Source organism: Pristiophorus japonicus, chromosome 2 (genome assembly GCF_044704955.1).
Source record: "Pristiophorus japonicus isolate sPriJap1 chromosome 2, sPriJap1.hap1, whole genome shotgun sequence".
Classification (NCBI taxonomy): domain Eukaryota; kingdom Metazoa; phylum Chordata; class Chondrichthyes; family Pristiophoridae; genus Pristiophorus; species Pristiophorus japonicus.
The window spans coordinates 160,669,752-160,696,657 of record NC_091978.1 but is presented as its reverse complement, the minus strand read 5'-3'; the positions used below and the strand labels follow the sequence as shown (position 1 = coordinate 160,696,657).

Here is a 26,906-nt window from a genome sequence, read left to right as displayed (position 1 = left end):
AATTTATGTGGCTGATGCAGTTAAGTTTCACTGGTGACCCCCAGGATATTAATCTTGGGGGATTCGGCGATGGTAATCCCATTGAATGTCAAGGGGAAGTGCTTGACTCTCTCTTGTTGGAGATGGTTTTGCCGGACACTTGTCAGCCTATGCCTGAAAGTTGTCCAGGTCTTGCTGCATGCAAGAAAGATTATTGAAGACAAACGTAGGTCCCTTGCAGTCAGAATCAGGTGAATTTATAATGGGGAACAAAGAAATGACAGACCAATTGAACAAATACTTTGGTTCTGTCTTCACGAAGGAAGACACAAATAACCTTCCGGAAATACTAAGGGACAGAGGGTCCAGTGAGAAGGAGGAACTGGAGGAAATCCTTATTAGGCGGCAAATTATGTTACGGAAATTGATGGGATTGAAGGCTGATAAATCCCCGGGGCCTGATAGTCTGCATCCCAGAGTACTTAAGGAAGTGGCACTAGAAATAGTGGATGCATAGGTGATCATTTTCCAGCAGTCTATCGACTCTGGATCAGTTTCAATGGACTGGAGGGTAGCTAATGTAACACCACTTTTTAAGAAAGGAGGAAGAGAGAAAACGGGGAATTATAGACCGGTTAGCCTGACATCAGTAGTGGGGAAAATGTTGGAATCAATTATTAAAGATGAAATAGCAGCGCATTTGGAAAGCAGTGATGGATCGGTCCAAGTCAGCATGGATTTATGAAAGGGAAATCACACTTGACAAATCTTCTAGAATTTTTTGAGGATGTAACTAGTAGAGAGGACAGGGGAGAACCAGTGGATGTGGTGTATTTGGACTTTCAAAAGGCTTTTGATAAGGTCCCACACAAGAGATTGGTGTGCAGAATTAAAGCACATGGTATTGGGGGTAATGTATTGACGTGGATGGAGAACTGGTTGGCAGACAGGAAGCAGAGAGTCGGGATAAACAGGTCCTTTTCAGAATGGCAGGCAGTGACTACTGGGGTGCCGCAGGGCTCAGTACTGGGACCCCAACTATTTACAATATTAATTAATGATTTAGATGAAGGAATTGAGTGTAATATCTCCAAGTTTGCAGATGACACTAAGCTGTGTGGCAGTGTGAGCTGCGAGGAGGATGCTAAGAGGCTGCAGGATGACTTGGACAGGTTAGGTGAGTGGGCAAATGCATGGCAGATGCAGTATAATGTGGATAAATGTGAGGTTATCCACTTTGGTGGCAAAAACACGAGGGCAGAATATTATCTGAATGGCGGCAGATTAGGAAAAGGGGAGGTGCAACGAGACCTGGGTGTCATGGTACATCAGTCATTGAAAGTTGGCATGCAGGTACAGCAGGCAGTGAAGAAGGCAAATGGCATGTTGGCCTTCATAGCTAGGGAATTTGAATATAGGAGCAGGGAGGTCTTATTGCAGTTGTACAGGGCCTTGGTGAGACCTCACCTGGAATATTGTGTTCAGTTTTGGTCTCCTAATCTGAGGAAGGATGTTCTTGCTATTGAGGGAGTGCAGCGAAGGTTCACCAGACTGATTCCCGGGAAGGCAAGAATGACATATGAGGAGAGACTGGATCGACTGGGCCTGTATTCATTGGAGTTTAGAAGGATGAGAGGGGATCTCATTGAAACATATAAAATTCTGCCGGGACTGGACAGGTTAGATGCAGGAAGAATGTTCCCGATGTTGGGGAAGTCCAGAACCAGGGGACACAGTCTAAGGATAAAGGGTAAACCATTTAGGAGAAACTTCTTCACTCAGAGAGTTGTTAACCTGTGGAATTCTCTACCGCAGTGAGTTGTTGATGCCAGTTTGTTGGATATGTTCAAGAGGGAGTTAGATATGGCCCTTATGGCTAAAGGGATCAAGGAGTATGGAGAGAAAGAAGGAAAAGGGTACTGAGGTGATGATCAGCCATGATCCTATTGAATGGTGGTGCAGGCTCGAAGGGCCGAATGGCCTACTCCTGCACCTATTTTCTATGTTTGTATGTATCTCATTGAAACATACAAAATTCTTATAGGGCTTGACAGGGTAGATGCAGGGAGGATGTTTCCTCTGGCTGGGGAGTCCAGAACCAGGAGTCACAGTTGTCTCAGAATAAGGGGTCAGCCATTTAGGACTGAGGTGAGGAGAAACCTCTTCACTCAGAGGGTGGTGAATCTTTGGAATTCTCTATCCCAGAGGGCTGTGGACTTTCAGTTGTTGAGTATATTCACACAGAGATCGATAGATTTTTGAATATTAAGGGAATCGAGGGATATGGGGATAGTGCAGGCAAGTGGAGTTGATGTTGAAGATCAGCCATGATCTTATTGAAAGGTGGAGCAGGCTCAAGAAGCCGAATGGCCTACTCCTGCTCCTATTTCTTTTGTTCTTCTATTCTGTTACTTGAGGCAGCAGCTGGCATCTTCTCACCACCTCACAGTCAGCCTTGTGGTAACAGAACAAAGCACTAAGTGTCACAGTTGTTTGTTCCATTAAATATGTATTGTCCATTCTGGAAAGTAAGGAGTTCTGTGATGAAAAGAATCTGAGCAGTTGCTTAAGCTCCTTTAATTTTTTATATTTTTACAAAAACTTCTACTTCGAACTCTCCTGAGACCCAGTCCACGGAGCTTCGCTGTGTAATACAGGACTGTCCATTGTTGTAAAAGTAGATCCCTGGAATGGTTAAGAGTTAAAGGAACAGAAAGGTGATGGACTGGCTTCTTTTGAAACACTAACACTTGTACTGTACTGTAGTAGTAAATGAATGCACCTATAAATTACAGACTTCTATAATGACTGATAATTACTTTTTGTTCAGCAAAATAATTCAACAAAGTAGTTGTCACTTCATTTGTATGAAACGGTAGAAAGTCTGGAGGTCTGAAATCTTCTATTGGGTTACCGCAGTTGTGTTCTTTGAAGGCTTTAGATTTACTTTGTGTAAAAAGGCTCCTACTCTCCTACACCTGAGCTTAACCCTATTTGTGTCCTCCACATTTCCACATTTTCTCTCCTTTACTCCTCAGGGCAGGGACTCATGCTGGAGACTGGTTCCATCTGGCTAATTTTTGCTCTCCCAATACCCAGTGCCCATTCTTTCGCCCCCTACCCCTAGACCACGGATCTAACTGACGTGCTTTGGATAGCATTGTGCCACACCATTTGCATTTGCCCTCTGAGCATCTTCCTGCACTTTAATATTCTGAAATGAAAGGATTTTTTTTTATAAACAGTAGCTTCTTAAAAGGGAACCTTCTAAATGAGAAATGCTCTACAAAATAACAACAGTTTTGTAAATAGGAGATGTAGTGATGTAAATTGTGTGAAAGCACATGTTTGTTTCAGTTTGTAACATTATCATGACAAACACTGCCTCTTTTTTCCCCCTCTCCAAACAAATATCCCTGTTTGTCGTAATAGTGCTCTTCAAACAAACTGAATTTTCTTTTCATCCTTGTTTTAATTTAAATCTGTTTTGATTTGAAATGCAGGTGATGGTGCCAATGATGTCAGTATGATTCAGGTGGCTGATGTTGGAATAGGAATCTCTGGTCAGGAAGGGATGCAGGTAAAACGACAAGAATACTTGTCTATATACGGATGAATGTAAATATACAAATACAATGTGTGCACCATGGATACAGTTTTAGTTTGGTGCTTGTTTTAAAGATGTGGTAAATATGTATGTATGTACTCTTAACAGTGTAACTATGGCACATTGCAAAGTCTGCAGGGTGTTGTCCCATTTGGCTTCATTTGAAGCTTTGATCATTTTTATGAACAATTATTTATGGCTAACTAAAGAAGAAGGATAGTATTAGATTAAAAAATAAGTTTATAATGTTGAAGAATATCTGTAAGCCTAAGGAAAGGGAAAGCTTCCGAAACCAGCAAAGGATGACCAAAAAAATTGATGATAAGGGAGAAAATAGAATATTAGACGAAAGTAGCAAGAAATATAAAAACAGAATGTAACATCTACTACAAGTATGGAAAAAAATAAGAGTACCAAAAGTAAACATTGGCCCCTTTGAGGCTGAGACAAGTGAAATTATAACGGGGAATAAGGAAATGGGGTATGGCGAGAAAGCAGGAAGGGGGTACTGAAGTTGCATGTTCAGCCATGAACTCATTGAATGGCGGTGCAGGCTAGAAGGGCCGAATGGCCTACTCCTGCACCTATTTTCTATGTTTCTATGAAATGGTAGTCATCTTAAACAACTATTTTGTATCTGTCTTCATAGTGGAAGGCACAAAAAGAATTCCAAAAATAGTGGGAAACCAAGGGGCTATTAAGAGTGAGGAACTTAAAGTAATTAATATCAGTAGAGAAAAAGTACTTGAAAAATTAATCGGACTAAAGCTGACAATCCCCTGGACCTGATGGTCTGCATCCGAGAATTCTAAAAGAGGTGGCTGCAGAGATAGTGGATGAATTGGTTGTGATCATCAAAAATTATCTACATCCTAGAACGGTCCCAATGAATTATAAGGTTGCAAGTGTAACACCACTATTCAAGAAAGGAGGGAGAGAGCAAACAGGGAAGTACAGGGGGGTTAGCCTGACATCAGGCATCTGGAAAATGCTGGAATCTATTATTAAGGAAGTGGTAACAGGGTGGGTACTTAGAAACTAATACAGGTGCAGCGCCTAAAATCCGCAACCCTTAGGACCGAGGCCATTCTGGGTTTCGGGCTTTTCCGGACTTGACATCACGAAACTGGAAACACCCGAGCCCAGGTTCGGATATTTCCAGATTACGGAATGTCAGAAAGGGGACGGGGGAGGAATTCCTGCCAAAGAGCTGTTCGGGCCATCTGGCTCCGCCAAGGAAGATGTTGTCTGGTGGGTGGCCCCCGCCGAGGAGTTGTTTGGACGGACTGGCGAGGAGGCCCCGATGTAAAGGAAGCGGTGGTGAGGCGAGGCCAGAGGTTGGGCAGCAGTGGGGCCCCGAGGTCGTCAGGGTCGGCAGGTCCGAATTCCGGAACATTTTACGGATTCCGGACGACCCTGCCACCGATCGTCCCGGAGTCTGGAATCTGGAACATTCCGGAACTCCGGATTCTCGACGCTGCACCTGTAATAGGATTAGGTAGAGGAAACATGGTTTTATGAAAGACAAATCATGTTTAACAAATTTAAGAGTTTTTTGCAGATGTAGCTAGCAGGATTTAAAAAAATTCGTTCACGGGATGTGGACGTCGCAGGCAAGGCCAGCATTTATTGCCCATCCCTAATTGCCCTTGAGAAGATGGTAATGAGCCACCTTCTTGAACCGCTGCAGTCCGTGTGGTGATGGTACTCCTACAGTGCTGTTAGGGAGGGAGTTCTAGGATTTTGATCCAGCGATGACGAAAGAACGGCGATATGTTTCCAAATCAGGATGGTGTGTGACTTGGAGGGGAATGTGGAGATGGTGGTGTTCCCATGTGCTTGCTGCCCTTGTCCTTCCAGGTGGTAGAATCGCGGGTTTGGGAGATGCTGCCGAAGAAGCCTTGGCGAGTTGCTGCAGTGCATCTTGTCGATGGTACACAATGCAGCCACAGTGCGCCGATGGTGGAGGGAGTGGATGTTTAAGGTGTTAGATGGGGTGCCAATCAAGTGGGCTGCTTTGTCCTGGACTGTATCAAGCTTCTTGAGTGTTGTTGGAGCTGCACTCATCTAGGCAAGTGGAGCGTATTCCATCACAATCCTGACTTGTGCCTTGTAGATGGTGGAAAGACTTTGGGGAGTCAGGAGGTGAGACAATCGTCACAGAATACCCAGCCTCTGACCCGCTCTTGTTGCCACAGTATTTATGTGGCTGGTCCAGTTAAGTTTCTGGTCAATGGTGACCCCCCCTGGATCTTGATGGTAGGGGATTCAGCGATGGCAATACCATTGAATGTTAAGAGGCGGTTGTTAGACTCTCGCTTGTTGGAGATAGTCATTGCCTGACACTTGTGTGGTGCGAATGTTACTTGCCACTTATCAGCCCAAGCCTGAATGTTGTCTTGCTGTATGTGGGCATGGACGGCTGCATTATCTGAGGAGTTGCGAATGGAACTGAACACTGCAATCATCAACGAACAACCCCACTTCTGACCTTATGATGGAAGGAAGGTCATTGATGAAGCAACTGAAGATGGTTGGGCCTAGGACACTGTCCTGAGGAACTCCTGGGGCTGCGATGATTGACCCCCAACCACCACAACCATTTTCCTTTGTGCTAGCTATGACTCCAGCCAGTGGAGTTTTCCCCCTGATTCCCATTAACTTCAGTTTTACTAGGGCTCCTTGATGCCACACTCAGTCAAATGCTGCCTTGATTTTGAGGGCAGTCACTCTCACCTCACACCTGGAATTCAGCTCTTTTGTCCATGTTTGGATCAAGGCTGTAATGAGATCTGGAGCCAGGTGGTCCTGGCAAAACCCAAACTGGGCATCAGTGAGCAGGTTATTGGTGAGTAAATGCTGCTTGATAGTACTGTTGACGACACCGTCCATCATTTTGCTGATGATTGAGAGTAGAATGATGGGGTGATAATTGGCCAGATTGGATTTGTCCTGCTTTTTGTGGACAGAACATACCTGGGCAGTTTTCCATATTGTTGGATACATGCCAGTGTTGTAGCTGTAGTGGAACAGTTTGGTTAGAGGTGCGGCTAGTTCTGGAGCACAGGTCTTCAGCACAACAGCCGGAATGTTGTGAGGGTCCATAGCCTTTGCTATATCCAGTGCGTTCAGCTGTTTCTTGATATCATGTGGAGTGAATCGAATTGGCTGAAGACTGGCTTCTGTGATAGAAACATAGAAAATAGGTGCAGGAGTAGGCTATTCGGCCCTTCGAGCCTGCAACACTATTCAATAAGATCATGGCTGATCATTCACCTCAGTACCCCTCTCCTGCTTTCTCTCCATATCCCTTGATCCCTTTAGCAGTAAGGGCCACATCTAACTCCCTCTTGAATATATCCAATGAACTGGCATCAACAACTCACTGCGGTAGGGAATTCTACAGGTTAACAACTCGCTTGAGTGAAGAAGTTTCACCTCATCTCAGTCCTAAATGACTTACCCCTTATCCTTAGACTGTGACCCCTGGTTGTGGACTTCCCCAACATCAGGAACATTCTTCCTGCATCTAACCTGTCCAGTCCCATCAGAATTTTATATGTTTCTATGAGATCCCCACTCATCCTTCTAAACTCCAGTGAATAAAGGCCCAGTCGATCCAGTCTCTCCTCATATCTCAGTCCAGCCATCCAGGAATTAGTCTGGTGAATCTTCGCTGCACTCCCTCAATAGCAACAATGTTCTTCCTCAGATTAGGAGACCAAAACTGAACACAATATTCCAGGTGAGGCCTCACCAAGGTCCTGTACACCTGCAGTAAGACCTCCCTGCTCCTATACTCAAAACCCCTAGCGATGAAGGCCAACATACCATTTGCCTTCTTCACCGCCTGCTGTACCTGCATGTCACCTTTCAATGACTGATGTACCATGACACCTACGTCTCGTTGCACCTCCCCTTTTCCTAATCTGCCATCATTCAGATAATATTCTGCCTTCGTGTTTTTGCCCCCAAAGTGGATAACCTCACATTTATCCAGATTATACTGCATCTGCCATGCATTTGCCCACTCACCTAACCTGTCCAAGTCACCCTGCAGCCTCTTAGAGTCCTCCTCACAGCTCACACCGCCAGCCAGTTTAGTGTCATCTGCAAACTTGGAGATATTACACTCAATTCCTTCATCCAAATCATTCATGTATATTGTAAATAGCTGGGGTCCCAGCACTGAGCCCTGCGGCACCCCATTAGTCACTGCCTGCCATTCTGAAAAGGACCCGTTTATCCCGACTCTCTGCTTCCTGTCTGCCAACCAGTTCTCTAGCCATGTCAGTACATTACTCCCAATATCATGTGCTTTAATTTTGCACACCAATCTCTTGTGTGGGACCTTGTCAAAAGTCTTTTGAAAGTCCAAATACACCACATCCACTGGTTCTCCCTTGTCCACTCTGCTAGTTACATCCTCAAAAAATTCCAGAAGATTTGTCAAGTATGATTTCCCTTTCATAAATCTATGTTGACTTGGACTGATCCTGTCACTGCTTTCCAAATGCGCTGTTATTTCATCTATAATTGATTCCACCATTTTCCCCACTACTGATGTCAGGCTAACCGGTCTATAATTACCCGTTTTCTCTCTCCCTCCTTTTTTAAAATGTGGTGTTACATTAGCTACCCTCCAGTCCATAGGAACTGATCCAGAGTCGATAGACTGTTAGAAAATGATCACCAATGCATCCACTATTTCTGGGGCCACTTCCTTAAGTACTCTGGGATGCAGACTATCAGGCCCCGGGGATTTATCGGCCTTCAATCCCATCAATTTCCGTAACATAATTTGCCGCCTAATAAGGATATCCTTCAGTTCCTCCTTCTCACCAGACACTCGGTCCCATAGTACTTCCGGAAGGTTATTTGTGTCTTCCTTCGTGAAGACGGAACAAAAATTTTTGTTCAACTGGTCTGCCATTTCTTTGTTCCCCATTATAAATTCACCTGAATCTGACTGCAAGGGACCTACGTTTGTCTTTACTAATCTCTTTCTCTTCACATATCTATAGAAGCTTTTGCAGTCAGTTTTTATGTTCCCAGCAAGCTTCCTCTCATCCTCTTTTTTTCCCCCTCCTAATTAAACCCTTTGTCCCCCTCTGCCAAATTCTAAATTTCTCCCAGTCCTCAGGTTTGATGCTTTTTCTGGCCAATTTCTATGCCTCTTCCTTGGATTTAACACTATCCTTAATTTCCTTTGTTAGCCACGGTTGAGCAACCTTCCCGGTTTTATTTTTACTCTAGACAGGGATGTACAATTGTTGAAACTCATCCATGTGATCTTTAAATGTTTGCCATTGCCTATCCACCGTCAACCCTTTAAGTATCATTTGCCAGTCTATTCTAGCCAATTCACGTCTCATACCATTGAAGATACCTTTCCTTAAGTTCAGGACCCTAGTCTCTGAATTAACTGTGTCACTCTCCATCTTAATAAAGAATTCTACCATATTATGGTCCCTCTTCCCCAAGGTGCCTCGCACAACAAGATTGCTAATTAGTCCTTTCTCATTACACATCACCCAGTATAGTAAGGCCAGCTCTCTAGTTGGTTCCTCGACATATTGGTCCAGAAAACCATCCCTACACTCCAGGAAATCCTCCTCCACCGTATTGCTACCAGTTTGGTTAGCCCAATCTATATTTAGATTAAAGTCACCCATGATGACTGCTGTACCTTTATTGCATGCATCCCTAATTTCTTGTTTGATGCTGTCCCCAACCTCACTACTACTGTTTGGTGGTCTGTACACAATTCCCAATAGCGTTTTCTGCCCTTTGGTATTTCTCAGCTGATGGTGGGGACCTCAGGAGGAGGCCAATATGGATCATCCACTCGGCACTTTTGGTTGTAAACACAGCCTTTTCTTTTGCACTCCGCCATCATTGAGGATGGGGATATTCATGGAGCCTGCTCCTCCTGTTAGTTGTTTAATGGTCCACCACCATTCACGACTGGATGTGGCAGGACTACAGAGCTTTAATCTGATCCGTTGGTTGTGGGATCGCTTAGCCTTGTCTATAGCATGCTGCTCCGCTTTTTAGCATGCATGTAGTCCTGTGTTGACACCTCATTTTCAGGTATGCCTGGCGCTGCTCCTGGCATGCTCTTCTACATTGTTCATTGAACCACGGTTGGTCCCCAGGCTTGATGGTGAAGGATATGCCGGGCCATGAGGTTACACATTGTGGTGGAATACAATTCTGCTGCTGCTGATGGCCCACAGTGCCTCATGGATGCCCAGTTTTAAGCTGCTCGATATATTCTGAATCTATCCCATTTCGCACACCCACACAACACGCTGGAGGGTGTCCTCAGTGTAAAGATGGGATTTCATCTCCACAATGACTGTGCGGTGGTCACTGCTACCAATGCTGTCATGGACAGATGCATCTGCGACACATAGATTGATGAGGACGAGGTCAAGTAGGTTTTTCCCTCATGATGGTTCTTTCACCACCTGCTGCAGGCCCAGTCTGGCAGCTATATCCTGTGGGGGTCTGGAGTCACTTATAGGCATACTGGGTAAGGACAGCACATTTCCCTCCCTGAAGGACATTAGTGAACCAGATGGGTTTTTACGACAATCTGGTAGTTTCATGGTCACCATTACCGACACTAGCTTTTTATTCCAAATGTATTTAATTAACTGAAGTTAAATTCCCCAGCTGCCGTGATGGGATTTGAACTTCTTTCTCTGGATCATTTGTCCAGGCATCTGGATTATTAGTCCGGTGATGTTACCACTATGCTACCGTTTCCAGGGATAAAAGGTAACCAGTGGATGTAGTATACTTCGATTTCTAAAATGCATTTGATAAGGTGCCACATAAAAGTTTGCTACGCCAGATAAGAACTTGTGGTGTTTGGGGTAATATATGGCTAGCGGATTGGTTAACGGACAAAAAACAGAAGGATATGATAAACACATAATTTTCCAGTTGGCAGGTTGTAACTCGTGGGATACCGCACAGATCATTGCTTGGGCCTGAGTTATTTACACTCATAGAAATCTAAGAAATCATAGAAATTTACAGAATGGAAGGAGGCCATTTCGGCCCAACGTGTCTGGGCCAGCCGACAAACAGTTATCCAGCCTAATTCCAATTTCGAGCTCTCGGTCTGTAGCCTTGCAGGCCAAGTGCACATCCATTTTTAAATGTAACCCTAACCCTAACATCCAAGTACTTTTTAAATGTAGTGAGGGTTTCTGCCTCTACCATCCTTTCAGGCAGTGATTTCCAGACCCTTCCACCCTCTGGGTGAAACAATTTGCCCTCAAATCCCCTCTGAACTTCCTACCAATTATTGTAAATCCATGCCCCCTGATTGTTAATCCCTCTGCTAAGGGAAATAGGTCCTCCCTATGCACTCTATCCAAGCCCCTCATAATTTTATACACCTCAATAAGATCTCCCCTTAGCCTCCTCTATTCCAAAGAAAACTATATTGATGACTTAGATGAAGGGACCGAGTGCAGTGTATCGAAGTTTGCTGACGATACAAAGCTAGGTGGGAAAGTAAAATGTGAGGAGGCTGCAAAGCAATAAGCTGGCAGATGGCATATAATGTGGGGAAATATGAGGTTAGTCACTTTGGTTGAAAGAATATTTTTAATAAAACAATATTTATTAAATGGTGATAAACTATTAAATGTTGATGTTCAAAGAGATTTAGATATCCTCACAAAATTAGCAGGGAGGTACAGCAAGCAATTAGGAAGGCAAATGGCATGTTGACCTTTATTGCAAGGGAGTTGGATTATAAGAGTGAGGAAGTCTTACTACAATTGTACAGAGCTTTGGTGAGACCACACCTTGAGTAACTACGCATATTTTTGGTCTCCTCTGAGAAAGGACATACATGCCTTAGAGGCAGTGCAAGGAAGGGTCACTAGATTGATCACTGGGATGAGTGTTGTCCTATGAAGAGAGATTGAATAGATTGGGTCTATACTTTCTGGAGTTTAGAAGAATGAGAGGTGATCTCATTGAAACATAAGATTCTGAGGGGGATTGACAGGGTAGATGCTGAGAGGTTGTATCCCCTGGCTGGAGAGTCTAGGACTGGAGAGCATAGTCTCAGAATACGGGCTCGGCTATTTAAGACAGAGGTGAGAAGGAATTTTTTCACTCAGAGTTATAAATCTTTGGAAATCTCTACCACAAAGGGTTGTGGATGCCGAGTTGTTGAATATATTCAAGGCTGAGATAGATAGATGTTTGGACTCTAGGGGAATCAAAGGATATGGGCAACAGGCGGGAAAGTGGAGTTGAGTTCGAAGATCAGCCATGATCTTATTGAATGGCGGAGCAGGCTCTTATATTCTTAACCACTACATTTCCCTACTAGATTAATCTATTGAAATTCATATCTTCTTGCCTATAAACTTTAAGAATTATTTAAATACCAAAACATGATGGCCGTTTCTCAAATATTGTTTGTACTTTGGCACACTAAAATTGTAGTAAATTCAATACAGTAATGGTTTTGCGTTATGTTTGCATTATTTGATTATAATTTTAGTCCGATTTTCCTTTCACACCATCTGCAAAGTGTAGTTTTATGTAGCCCTTGCACGTTAGTGAATAAGCCACCCAAAGGCTGCCTTAATGCTGCGGAAAGAAACATCTGCCCATTCTTTTTGCCCCCCCGCTTCCCGCTTCTAAAAAGATAAAGTAAGTGGGGCACACTTTTAAATGTGAACGTCAGTATAGACTAAATTTCAAATTTTATCCTTCTCGCTGTAAGCCTAACACTCTGGTGTTATAGGTCATAATCAAGCAAATATATAAGTAGTATGTGCTATAAAAGTATTTCCTGTGTTGATTGATTGAACGCATAAATATTTTTGTCATTTAGATGTAAATGATCCTCTGGCAGAATTTTGAAAAAGAGCAGGAGAGTTATCCTCAGTGTCCTGGCCAATATTTATCTCTCAATCAACATCAGCAACAGATTATTTGGTTATTATCACATTGCTGTTTGTGGAAGTTTGCTGTGTGCAATTTGGCTGCTGTGTTTCCCACATTACAACAATGACTATACTTCAAAAAGTACTTCATTGGCTGTAAAGCACTTTGGGACATCCAATGGTCATGCAAGGTTCTAGGTGCTATATAAATGCAAGTCTTTTTTCTTTTACAGGCAGTAATGTCCAGTGACTTTGCGATTTCTCGATTTAAGCATTTAAAGAAATTGCTGCTTGTCCACGGTCACTGGTGCTACACCCGACTTGCCAATATGATACTTTATTTCTTCTATAAGAATGTGGTAAGTGTTATATGCTGAGTACTGTTGCCAAAATACCAATTGGTTTAATTTTTTTGTCTAAATAAATAGAAAGCAGACTTTGGCTCCAATCTTCAATTTGACGTTCGACTGTATTTACTCAATAACAAGGAAAGCTAGTAATATACAGGACAGACACTGCAAAAGTTATTGATGTCCATCACCCAGCACTATATAGTCAAATTAAGATGGATCTTTGGACAATAAGATCCGTTTAGTGTTCAGCACCGAGTGTTTTTCCTCTGTGAAGTACCTTGGGACACATTTCATTTGTTTCCCCAGTTTTTGTCATTCTTCCTTTCCTTTCATTTGATTTGCTTTCCACCACTTTGATTTTGCAGTGTTCCTTGGCTATAAGAGCAGGAAGGTCATCTCATTTTAGACACTACCATTGCTTCTCTGTGAATGTGAGCATGGTTTGATGCCTTTTCATGGTTACACCCCATGATAAAAACACCACTTCTCTGTTTGTAGCTCCCTCAGCTAGTTTTGGTGAGATTGGGAAAATACCATGTGAGGAATGAAGGAGCAGCAAAGTGGTCCATTCATCTCAACATTGCTAGTTTATGTTATCCGTTAAAGTTTTGTTACAAATCAGTTCTTGCCTATTCTTTTCAATGCCAAATTACTTGCTTTGCAAAAATACATTTTGCTTTTTCCCTACAAGTAACAGATATTTCCACAGCTTGACTTCATGCCTAAAAATGAGCACCCTCCACAATTTCTTCAGTAACATGTTGCAGTTTTCTTTGTGCTTTCTTTAGTGATTTGCTTTATGTTTTATGTGTAATTGTTTGACCTTTTTTTCACAAAGAATATCAATTGTAGTTTTGTTTTGGATTGAATTCTTTAGACTCCTTTCCTGTACAGGTGGTTTTAATAAACCTGCGGTTTGTACTTGCTGAGAAAAATAGTGCAGTTGGCAATAAGAATCCATAATTTTGTGCTCATTTGAAAATCTGTAGTTTCATGGGGAAATACAGCTCGATGAAAGAAGTTGTGATCTTTTGAAAATAAAGTGAAACTTGCTGTATTTTCTGCCATTTATTTTGATATTGGTTTACTCCTCCTCCAGGCTTATGTGAATCTCCTGTTCTGGTACCAATTCTTCTGTGGATTCTCTGGTACATCTATGATTGATTATTGGATTCTCATCCTCTTTAACCTCCTCTTCACATCTGTTCCACCAATTATCTATGGCATCCTGGATAAAGATGTTTCTGCAGAGACACTCCTCCAACTTCCAGAACTTTACACAAGTGGTCAACATTCGGAGGTATTGATGTTTAATACACTGATACTATATGGAAGCTTTGGTTTCTTTGTCTTGAATAGTGATTAACCGCTCTAACACTGTTGTCCTCAATCTATTTATGTAAGGCTCACCTGTACTGGAAGCTCTTAACCATTTAAAATTGATCGTAGATACATAGAAAATGACCCAATTCTGAAGAATCCTGCTCTGTAAAGTGCTCGTCAGGCAACATTTGAAGTGCTGAATGCAGTTCTGATCACATAATCATAGGATATTAAATCAGTGGAGGAAAACTGGGGAACATACATAATGAATCGTGTCAAACCAGCCAAGATGAAGTTGAAAGACTCAACTCTGACCTAGTAATGTCTTTGTAGAGCAGCAATTAACAAAGCAAACAATGATAAGTGACACTGCCCCACTGGTAGAGTTCAAATCTTAGGCCGTGATGCTGAAGCTGTACAGTGTTCTGGTCAGGCTGAATCTTGAATACACAGAATCTCCAGGGAAAGATTCAAACCTTGGAAGCAGTGCAGAAAAGGGCTGTCAGAGAATGGAATTATGAGGAAAGGTTGGAAAAACATGCGGGGTAATTTTAACCCCCAAAAATGGGTGGGTTGGGGTCAGGTAAGATGGAAAAAAATGTTAAATCTCAAACCCGATCCTTCTCCGCCCACTTCCAGGTTTAGTGGGGGCGCGCAGGCAATTTATATCTTATAATGAGGCTGGGAGCCTCACATTTAACTTCCCTTTCCAGTCGAGGTTTAACCCTGGCTGGCCAGGTTTCCCATGCCTCGGGAAACCCAGCAGCTCAAGGGAGACGAGGACAGCTTCGGGGAAAAGGCAAGTGCACTTTTACAGCACTGCTTGTGGGCCAGCAGGAGCAGGAGTGCTTCCACTCGGCCCCCCAAGCTTACCTGCTTCCCTGACATTGCACTCGCGTGAAACTTTGTTTTGGTTAGTTAGGTATTTGCCACACATGGAAACCCATCGCCATGTTTAAGAGTTTCCAAGTCAAGCTATTTATAAATCTACACTGATTACCTGATATAGGGTGCATACTCTCTCTCCATAGGTACATAGCCCACATACCTAAGTTCAGAGAGCATAGATGATTGCCAGGCTTAGGAACCTTTAGAAATACGGTTGGAGTTCAAATTGCATAACACTGCATTTTATAGTCTCTTGAACACTCTTAGTTCAATTTAACTCTATTTATTTGGGAGATCTCAGACAGCCATGTGGAGCTTTAAGATGGCGTTCCTTCACAGACCCTCTTTATCAATACAGCTCCCTATACCTCCTAGTTAGAGAGCGCTATGCATTATATCGATACCTCCTAGCTAGAGGGCACTACACAGTATCTCGTTACATCTTTCCTTTCATAAGAAACAAAAATGAATTAAAATTAGCTTCAATATAAACTGGTAATTAACTTCTTATGAATACATGTAGTAAACAACTACAAATTTAACAAACAACAACAAAACTTTGTCTTATTGATTCTTTATCCAAGTGTTGCATGTTTCACACTTTGAAACATAGTCTTTTATGTCACTGTTCAGTCCTGGCCAGTAAATGGATTCTCTGGCACGTCGAAGAGTGCTCTCGACGCCAGTGTAAGCAGCATGAAGTCGCTGACGAATGTCGGATCTCAGGGATTTTGGTATGACACAGCGATAGCCTTTGAAGACTATGCCATCCTGTGTTGTGAGTTCGTCATGAACTTTGAAGTATGCGTTTCAGGCGGGCATTCATGTGTCGTTTCTGTAGTGTGGAGTCGCTTGCAGTTGCACGTTGTATGGCAGTCAGCCCTTGTTTGGAAAGTGGAAGATAGTCCACCATGTGGATACATTCCACTGCAATTTCTGTCGGTGATCTCTCCATGTTTTCGAGGTATGCGCGCGAGAGGGTGTCTGCTAGGTACATTTCTTTTCCTGGTTGATACTTTATTTCGATGTCATATTGGTTGAGCCGAATAAGCAGACGTTGTAGTCACTTGGGTGCTGCAGATAATGGCTTGCGTCGTATAGCAACCAAAGGCTTATGGTCTGTCCATAGTGTGATCTTGCGACCATATACATATTGATGGTTTTGTTCCATTCCGAAGATTGAACAAGCAGCTTCTTTTCGATTTGAGAGTATCGTGTTTCTGCTGGAGTGAGTGCTCGGCTCGGGTATGCAATTGGTTGCCCCTGTTGTAGAAGGACGAACCCAGGACCCTTACTCGAAGTATCTCCTTGACCTTCGGTTGCAAGTTTGTGGTCAAAGTACCTGAGCACTGGAGAATCTGTCACGCATTGCTTGATAGCTTCAAACACTTTGTCTTGTTCTTCAGTCCATTTCCAGATCGTGTCTTTATGAGTAAGCCGTTGTAGAGACTCACTGAGGTCTGAACGATCTGGCGAGAATTTTGCGAGGTACTTTGTCATGCCGACAAATTGTTGTATACCTGCGACATCCTGCGGTTTCTGCATTTCGTTGATTGTGACCACTTTGCTTGGGTCGACTTTGAGTCCATCACTAGACAGTATGTCTCCCATGTATTTCACTTGGGAGCTCTTGTATTCGAACTTAATCGAAGTTTGGTTTGATGTTTCGCTCTCTTCATCTCTGCATGAATTTGCATAAGTTTGCATCATGATCGTGATTGGTCTCTTTAAGTGTCTCACTGCGCCAGTGATCAAAATATCATCTGCAATCTTGTAGACTCCATCTAGAACCTCGAGGTTCTGGTCGAGTTTCTGCTGGAAGATTTCCGGGGCAGGAATGGCAAATGGCATTCTATTATATCAATATCGTCCCATGGATTCTGGAAGGTCGTGAGGTAGGAGGACTCTGTGTCTAGTTCACATTGCAAGAAACCCTTCTTGCAGCCTGCTTTAGTGAAGACCTTTACATTTGACATCTGTGGCAAGATGTCAGCAATCACAGTAAGTGGATAGTGTCCACGTTTCAGGGCATTGTTCAGATGTTGAGGATCGATACTCGTATCTTTCCATTTGGTTTTTGTACAGTCACTAGACTGGATACCCAGTCCGTCGGTTCAACAACTGTCGTGATGATTTGTTGTTTTTCCAAATGATCGAGTTCCTCTTTTAGCGTTTTTTTGATCGCTATTGGCACCCATCTGGGTGGCATTACGCTGATTCATTACGTTCAAGGTGAACTGTCCCTGGCATGTGTCCATGTCCCTTAAATACATCCAGATACGCATTGTTGATAGCAGTTTTTGACGCTAGCAAGATGTTTGCGTTGTTCGTAGTTTGCGATTTGCATGGTTCATTTACCACCGCGATATTCTGATACTGCACTTTTATCAGTTGTAGCTGTTGAGCAGTGCGTGAGCCAATCAGTGGTGCAACTTGGCCCTCAATGATCACAAAGGGCACAACGTACTTTTGCTTGTTCTTTGTATTTTCCAATGGCACATTACAAGTTCCTACCATTGGAATGGTTGTCATATAGTGACAGTATTTTCATAGATTCTTTTAGGTAAGTATCTAAGAGGTAGCACATTGCATGTGGCCTCACAATCTATTTGCATTTTTACCATTTGACCTTTAATGGAGAAGGTAGCTATAATCTCGTTAGGATACTTTCAGCTTTGTCCTTGATTGTGCGATCAACTTTACCAAGCATCTTTACAGTCATGGCTTCAACATCAGAATCATAACTCTCTTCATATAGTGCATGAACTTTTGGCTTGCCCTTATATTTAGGGTTACATGTAGACTTCTGCTTCGATCCATTTTTGTCTGCACTTTTGAGAAAAGTGATTTAGTTTGCCGCAACTTGAGCAGGTCTTCCCATATGCTGGGCATTTAGTTTTTGACAGCTCGTGTCTTTTGCTACAATATCTGCAATTGTTTGTGAACTCTTTATCTGTAAATTCTTTCTTTGTGGGACAGCTGTTTCTGTCTGACAGCTTTGACATCTTCAGAGTCTGTTTTAGTGAGCTTCATAGATTTCATTTACAGAGCATCACACATTTATCGAGTGTTCGGCTTGATTCTTGCAACAGCCTCTTATGCAGAGTGTTATCAGATATTCGCAGACTATGCAGTCTCTGATGAAATCATCCCTCAAATTGCCGAAATCACATCATGATGCAAGCTCTCTCACTTTCACAAGATATCTGTCAAACTGCTCGTCCCCTTGTACACAGTTGTTCAGTTGTTAAACTGGTACTGTTCATAAATGATGTTGGTTTTACCTTTACAGTGCTCTTCCCAAAGCTTCAAAATAATCTCAATTTCCTGTTGTCTTCCTCTGCTTTATAGGGATTATTGTGGATATCTAGGGCATTGCTGCCAATGGCAGTGATAAATGTTGCAACCCTAACTCTCTGTTTTTTCCACAATATTTGTGATAATTTCATATCTGTCCCACAGCTGTTTGAATTTTTTCCAGTTGGCTTTCAAATTGCTAGTCACCTGCAATGGAGGTGGGAGGGGAATGTGCGCGGGAGTTGGCACCGTGGTGGTCATGATAGCTCGTTACAGTTTAGGACTTTGAGTTTGTCATATACATGTGTACAGTGCAAATACCCAGAGGACTAGAGCAAGTCTAATAGTAAAATATCGTGGCCATGTAATTGTGGAAATACCTTTTCAATCGAGGCTCTACAATAACTTATGCCATTTTAAATTTACTTTACTAATACCTCTAGATTATTTTACAAGCTTATGACTATTTATCACCCTTCACGGATCCATGCGATGTGTAGGAAGCACGCTCTGCACTGCACTGCTTAACGTCGACTTCGATTGGCTCGAGAAAAATCTTACAGTTCCACTATTTCGATCGTAAATGCGTTCGACGAAAGATCAGAAGTCTCCACTTCTGACACACCATGTATTTTATAGTCTCTTGAACACTCTTAGTTCAACTTAACTCTATTAATTTGGGAGATCGCAGACAACCATGGGGAGGCTCCCTGAGCACTTTTACAAGACCCTTCACAGGCCCTCTCTCTCAATACAGCTCCCTATACCTCCTAGCTAGAAGGCGCTATACATTATATCGATGCCTTCTAGCTAGAGGGCGCTATACATTACCTCATCACACTTACCAGCTTCGTAATCCTATCTATCGGGGAGAGTTCTCTGGAGCTGAATGGAATCAATCGCAGTCTTAGTGATAGGTTATATTAGTGAGTCAAAGTGTGTTATCAGTAGTGCCCAGGAATCTGCAGTCCTGTCTGCTTCAGGTATCGCATTATTGAGCCTGCCACAGAAGGCTGGCAAGGATCTGAATTTTCATTGATGGATGTGTAACCACAGGCACATCAATTCGAAGAGACCCTGTTTCCTGTCCTTTCTCTGTTGCCTCTCCTTTCTCTCTCTCTCTCTCTCTCTCTCACTCTCACTCTCTCTCTCTCTTTCCCCCCTCCAGAGGATAATCACTAGTTGGTAAATAGACAACTGATGAGCACAGGCTTGAGTACTTTTATATTAATGTGCAGAAGTCCACCTCTGACTAGTAGATTGTAAATGTTTGAAAATGCATGCAGGGGCACTCACACTCAGAACATTTAAATAAGCTCGGTGTAAATTTATAAAGTGTCTACGAGATCCAATCGGGAGACTTCCTGAGCACTTTGTAAATCTGATATAACACAGTGGAAATCATTTTACAGTGACACAAATGTAACAACACCCACCTTTGGATGAATCTTTGGCAGCAGCTAGGATCATTAGTTATGGGAACCCTGAGAATAAAATGATAATTTCGAAGAAAATGTTTCATAATCAGATATGTAGTTGTCATCGATTATTGTAATAGTTGTCCATCATGTAGTTTTCCACAAAAGAACAAACTTTAAAAAGCTGCTCTTACAATAATCTCTCTAACATTTAGCTCACAGAGTAGTTATGATGGAGAATTCTCATTAGTTTCAACATTATTCGGCTTCTTTTACACTGTGGATGTATGCAGATCCATTTTTCTAAAGACATAGCTGCCAAATTATTTGCTACAGTTAGAATATTGTGCCCAACTTTGGGCACTTTCCTTTGGGAAGGATGTTAAGGCCATGGTAGGGTGTTGAAAATAGTTAAGATAATATCAAGGATGAGAGATTTAGTTATGACGAGACATTAAAAAAACTGGTGCTTTTTTTACAAGAACAGAGAAAGTTAAGAGGAGATCTGATAGAGGTAATAAGGTAAGTAGAGAAAAACTATTTCCCTGGAAAGTAAGTTGGTAACCAGAGAGCATGAATTTAAGATCATCAAAAATATGAAGAAAGAAGTTAAGATATTCTTTTCATACTATAGGCTGTTTGAACATGAAATGCCTTCTCAGAAAATGCCTTTTCCTGGATCATTTACGGCGTTTTTTTGGTGCGCGCCGTTTTTTTTGGCGTAGGTATTTAAGTCAAAAGTTTCCCCCAGATATCTGTGCAGGTGTAACTGAGTTAGTTACAATTTTTTTATATTAGGTTTTTTTGACGTCATAGGTTCCCTCATGTCTCCAGCAGTTTTGACGATTTTTCACTATTTGGCCCCAAAAAATTCTGCTAGGTCGGCCACTCCCGAAAAACTTTCTGGAGAGTTAATAGAAAGCAGCGCACATTGAGAAATCGGCGCTGAAGGACGCCATTGTTTTTCGTCGAAGTTTTCGGAAGGAGTTAAGAACAATTTAAATATCCATATTAAAGATGACATTTTTTTTACCTTTCAACGGAGTACATGGAAATTTCATGAAATTCTGAAGTTTTCATTGTTTTTTTATTCACACGCCACCACCGAACATCTTCAAACAGGGCCGGGGGTGGGGGGGGGTGGGGGGGGGGGGGCGGATGGCAATCAGAAGACTGCATTCAGCAGCATATGAGCTCGGGGGAGGAGAAGTCACAAGACTGCAATGAGCCCGGGAAGGGGGGGGGGGCTGGGGGGCAGGGGGAGAGAAGTCACAAGACTGCTGAGACCTGGGTGTGGTCCATACAGACCTTGGGGAGAGACAATAAAGAACTTGCCTTGCCTGCCTTCCTGCCATTTTGAGCTTCTTGTAAAGGTAACATTTAATCATGGGGGCAATACTGACAGTGCCATACCTTGTGCGAGCCTTCTGCATCATGATGCTACGGAGGAGACAAATGATTTGACATCATCGCATGAGGGACCTCAGAGCCCGTAGGGTGCTGGGCAGGAGGCCTTACCCACCTTGGGTATATCGAGACAGGCATTCGTACCTCCACCTGGATAATCCAGACTGTGTCTGAAGGCTGCGTTTCTGCAAAGAAGTTGTAACTGAGATCTGCGAGTTGGTGAAAGCAGACCTGCAACGTAGAAGCATCAGGACTGCTTTGTCAGTTGAAGTGAAGGTTACAGCTGCACTTTCATTCTATGCCTTTGGATCATTTCAAGCTACAACTGAGGATGTATGTGCCATTTCCCAACATGCAACACATGTCTGCATTCGGCAGGTGACAGCTGCACTATATGCCCGGAGGAATGACGACATAAAGTTCCCCATGACCGCCCAGACAATGCGTGACAGGGCTGCAGGCGTCTCCAGGATTGCTGGCTTCCCAAAGGTACAGGGCTTTGGAGGATTCCGAGATGTACAGGAATAGGAAGGGGTACCACTCCATTAATGTACAGCTCGTGTGTGACAACATGCATCGCATCATGTCAGTCGATGCAAGATACCCTGGCAGCACCCATGATGCGTTCACCCTACGCGAGAGTGCTATATCTGCCATGTTTCAGCAGCAGCCAGAAGGGCAGAGCTGGCTACTGAGAGACAAAGGGTATGGCCTCGCCACCTGGCTCATGACGGCCCTACGCATAACCCAGATGGAAGCTGACTGGGAATACAATATGTCACACATTGCAATGCGCAGCATCATAGAGAGGACCATTAGCATCTTGAAACAGCATTTCCGATGCCTGGATCATTCCGGAACTACTTGCTATACTCCTCTGAGATTCTCGTTCAGTTCACTGTTGTGTGCTGCATGCTGTATAACTTAGCCATCATGCGGCAGCAGCAGCCGGTACGAGAAGACCCACCTACGGTGAGAGTGGCTGATGATAATGATGAGGAAGATGCAGATGACGAGGAGGACGAGGACGAGGAAGCCATGCAATTGCCTGAGGCCGGAGCACAACGGTGCAGGAGGGCGGGCCATTGTGTCCCTTTAACAATTGCTTGAGCCTTGCGCCAGCAGCTCATCCGTGAACACTTTGCTGCCTGAAGGCTCAGCGACCAACTATTCCACATGGACCATGTTTACTGTTTCGACCTGTTCCATAATGTTGTGTTGTGTTAATAGAACAAATGATTGAAATGATTCTTGTTTACTTCAAAAGTTGTGTTAATAATCAAACAAATAATGGAAATGATTCTTCTTGGGTTCCAAAGGTTGTGTTAATAATAGAACAAATAATGGAAGTTTTAATGTAAAGTATATTTTATTCAAAAGTTTAACAAATAGTTCTTTGTACTTAACTTTAATAAAATTATTCTGTATCAAACTTTAAAGTTTTCAGTTACGATCATTTACAAACTTTAAGATCACTTACTAACTTTTAAACTTGTAAATTTACATAACTTACAAAAAACTTTTCATTTGAGAATAACAATTACAACAGTAACAATAATAATACAGTGTGACGTCCGAGGCCGTTCCGGATTCCGGGTATTTCCGGATTTCGGAACGTCTTTTCCTGGGCCGAGGGAGGTAGGTAGGGTGGAGAGTGGGGGAGGCGTGTGGGGTTGGTCGGGCCGAGGTCGGTGGGGGGATCGGTCGGGCCACCAGAGGTCTGTGGGGGTTGGTCGAATCACCAGAGGTTAGGGGGGGGCGGGGAGGGGGGGTCAGTTAGGCCGAGCGGCCGGAGGTCGGGGGAGATCAGGCGACTGGAAGCCGGGGGAGGTCGGGCGAATGGAGGTCGGGTTGAGGCCGAAGGAGATATTGGGCGGCCGAGGCGGGGGAGTCCGGATTTCGGAACATTTTCCGATTTCCGGACGACCCCGCCATGGATCAGCCCGGATTCTGGAACTCCTCATTTTGGACATCGCACCTGTAACAACAACAACAGCAGCAACAAAGAAAGGCTGCACCCATCTCTCCTCCACCTCATTCTAAGGCTGCCCGCCACGCTTGTTCTTGGTGACTCCACCATCCCTGCCCACAGGTGGTGACGCAGTGTTTCTGGGGTTGGTACCAAGCTTATTCTTGCTAAGATCTCGGGCAGGTAGTGCGCACCTGTTGAGGAAGGGGGCAGGGTGGCAGGCGGCAATGTGAAGGGCCCGGCTTGGGCCTCTTCAGAGGCTGGTGTGGGGATTGGAGTGGGAGTGGCAGTTGATTCTGTCAATGGGCGCGGGGTCTGGGCTTATTCCCTTATTGCAGCAGCTAACTCCAACATGCCGTCCATCATGTGCCCTGACAGTGTCTCAACGACCTCCAATATTCTCTCCCTCATGTTCACTGACAACGCATCAGCTACCTGCGACATTCCCTCCCTCGTGGTCACTGGCATGGTTTCAGCTACCTGCGACATTCCCTCCCTCATGGTCACTGGCATGGTTTCAGCTACCTGCGACATTCCCTCCCTCATGGTCACTGGCATGGTTTCAGCTGACTGAGACATTCCCTCACTCATGATCCCGGACATAGTTCCCATTTCTTGTGAGATTGCTGTTACTTCTCCCGACAGTCCCACTACCTCATCATTCACCCCACTGATGGTGTCCAGGAGTGATCGCGTAAGGCCAATGCTCTCCTCACTCATTGCCAACATCCGAACTACATCTGTTAGATCCTGCACCTCAGGAAAACGTGGTCGAAACATAGAAACATAGAAAATAGGTGCAGGAGTAGGCCATTCGGCCCTTCCAGCCTGCACCGCCATTCAAGAAGATCATGGCTGATCATTCCTTCAGTACCCCTCTCCTGCTTTCTCTCCAAAGCCCTTGATCCCCTTACCCGTAAGGGCCATATCTAACTCCCTCTTGAATATATCCAATGAACTGGCATCAACAACTCTCTGCGGCAGGGAATTCCACAGGTTGACAACTCTCTGAGTGAAGAAGTTTCATTTCATCTCAGTCCTAAATGGCCTACCCCTTATCCTAAGACTATGTCCCCTGGTTCTGGACTTCCCCAACATTGGGAACATTCTTCCCGCATCTAACCTGTCCAGTCTCGTCAGAATTATCATGTATGTAACCACAATGTAACACCACCGTATTACTGTATACACTCAACCTAGATGCACACCTTGACCACAAGGGGTGAACTTGTGGGAGACACTCCTTATCTGATCACACAGGTATAAAAAGGGAGCTCCCACGCAGGATCGTCGTCTTTGGAGTCCTGTGAATAAAGAGTTAAGGTCACAGAGTGACCTTGTCCCCAGAATGTGTATCATGTGGTTTCATACTGTAGAATAAGGACTTTACATTGGCGACGAGAAACGGGAATTCATGACCCACGGAAATGACCACCGGTAGCACAGAGGAACGGTACTGTGTTGGGGAAGACTGGGATGATTTTGTCGAGAGCTTCAGCAAAGCTTCGTTACGAAAGAATGGATGGGGGATGCAGCGGCCGACAAGCGAAGGGCTCATCTTTTGACCAGCTGCAGACCAAAGACTTACGTACTCATGAAGGACTTAATAACACCTGAAAAGCCAGTGGACAAAACCTTTGAAGAACTTAGCAAATTGATCGAGGAGCACCTCAAACCAGCGAGTGGCATACATATGGCCCGACACAGATTCTACACCCACTGACGTCGTGAAGGACAGAGCATACCGGACTTCGTAGCGGACGCCCGCCGTTTGGCCAGCCTCTAAGTTCATAGACGCCTGCAGGGGGGAGATGCTAAGGGACTTCTTTATCGAGGGTATCGGTCATGCGGGAATTTTCCGCAAATTAATTGAGACCAAGGATTTGACCTTGGAAGCGGCGGCGTTGATAGCTCAAACTTTCATGGCGGGGGAGGAAGAGACGAAAATAATATACGCGCGCAATTCTGCCTCTAACGCGGCGGCGATGGATCAGGGAGTCAACATCATCAATGCGACTCGGAGCCCCACAGACAGGCAGGGACAGTCCGACACTCCCCAGGCAGCAATAGACCCCAGAGTAGGACTTGAACAGAGACAATGGCAGGCTGAACGGGACATTCACGTCATCACAGTGGACAATGCGACCCGGGATGGGGCCATTGACACCCACTAATAGCATACTTAAGTGCAGTCAAAGGGACAGTCAGCGTGGAATACCTGGCCATAGTCCCTTTGTTCCCAACAATGGAAACTTTAACTCATGCTGGAGGTGTGGGGGAAAACACTCAGCCAGATCTTGCAGATTTCAACAGTTTGTCTGCAGGAACTGCAATCTCAGTGGCCACTTAGCTCGAATGTGCAGGAAGCCTGCAACCAGATTAATATATGAGGCGGATGGACCAGAAGAGGGTTCTTTGAGGCAGGATGACTTTTGGAGCAAATCGATGGACTCCGAGGTTCAGCGGGTCCATGTGGCGAATATTCACAGTTCATACACCAAAACGCCACCAATGATAATGATTATTAAACGGTATCCCAGTACGCATGGAGCTGGACACTGGGGCCAGCCAGTCACCCATGGGCGTTCCGCAATTTGAGAAGCTATGGCCACTTAAAGCCAGTAGACCCAAATTAGCACGTGTTGACGCACAATTACGGACTAACACTAAAGAAATCATTCCAGTGCTAGGCAGTGCAATGTTGGCTGTCACACACAGTGGGTTAGTGAATCAGCTGCTGCTCTGGATTGTCCCGGGCAATGGTCCCGCACTGTTGGGGAGGAGCTGGTTAGCCGAGATGAACTGGAAATGTGGGGGTGTTCACGCAATGTCATCTGTGGAGCGAAGTTCATGCTCACAAGTCCTACAACAATTCGATTCACTATTGCAAACTGGCGTCGGGACTTTCAAAGGCACTAAAGTAGTGATACACATCACCCTAGACGCCAGGCCAGTGCACCACAAAGCCAGAGCGGTGCCGTATGTGATGCGGGAAAAGATCGAGAGCGAATTGGACCGGCTGTTGAGAGAGGGCATCATCTCACCTGTTGAATTCAGCGACTGGGCGAACCCCATCGTTCCCGTCCTAAAAGCGGATGGCTCTGTCAGGATCTGTGGCGATGACAAGGCTACCATCAATCGGGTGTCCCTACAAGATCAATACCCGCTCCCGAGAGCGGAGGACCTTTTCGCCACGCGGCAGGCAGCAAGCTGTTCACCAAGTTGGACCTCACTTCAGCCTATATGACCCAGGAACTGGCCAATGAATCCCTAAACTACTGACCACCATCACCACATACAAGGCACAGTTCGTTTATAACAGCTGCCCGTTTAGCATTCGATCAGCGGCCGCGATTTTTCAACGAAACTGGGAAAGCCTGCTTAAATCCATTCCTGGAACGATCGTATTCCAGGACGACATCCTCATCACGGGTCGAGACACCGAGGAACATCTCCACAACCTGGAGGAGGTGCTATGCCGACTGGACCGGGTAGGCCTGCGACTCAAGAAGTCTAAATGTGTGTTCTTAGCTCCTGAGGTTGAGTTTCTGGGCAGGAGGGTTGCTGCAGATGGGTTTCGGCCCACCGAATCCAAAACAAAGGCGATTCGACGAGCACCCAAGCCCTTCAACACATCGGAGTTGCGTTCATTCCTGGGACTGTTGAACTATTCAAGGAACTTTCTGCCGAACTTGAGCACATTGTTGGAGCCGCTACACGTGCTTCTGCCTAAGGGTT

General features: G+C 44.3%; 1 protein-coding gene across 4 annotated transcripts in view; it reads left to right on the top strand.

Moving 5' to 3' along the window:
* Window positions 1-26,906, top strand: part of LOC139242021 (phospholipid-transporting ATPase VD-like) — a 277,618-nt gene that overhangs the window by 215,287 nt on the left and 35,425 nt on the right. For all 4 annotated transcript variants that reach the window (XM_070870156.1, XM_070870149.1, XM_070870165.1 and 1 more), the window contains 3 exons: window positions 3,483-3,559; window positions 12,747-12,872; window positions 13,966-14,166. In XM_070870156.1, the coding sequence (XP_070726257.1) occupies window positions 3,483-3,559; window positions 12,747-12,872; window positions 13,966-14,166 (404 nt within the window). The remainder of the gene's footprint in view (window positions 1-3,482; window positions 3,560-12,746; window positions 12,873-13,965; window positions 14,167-26,906) is intronic.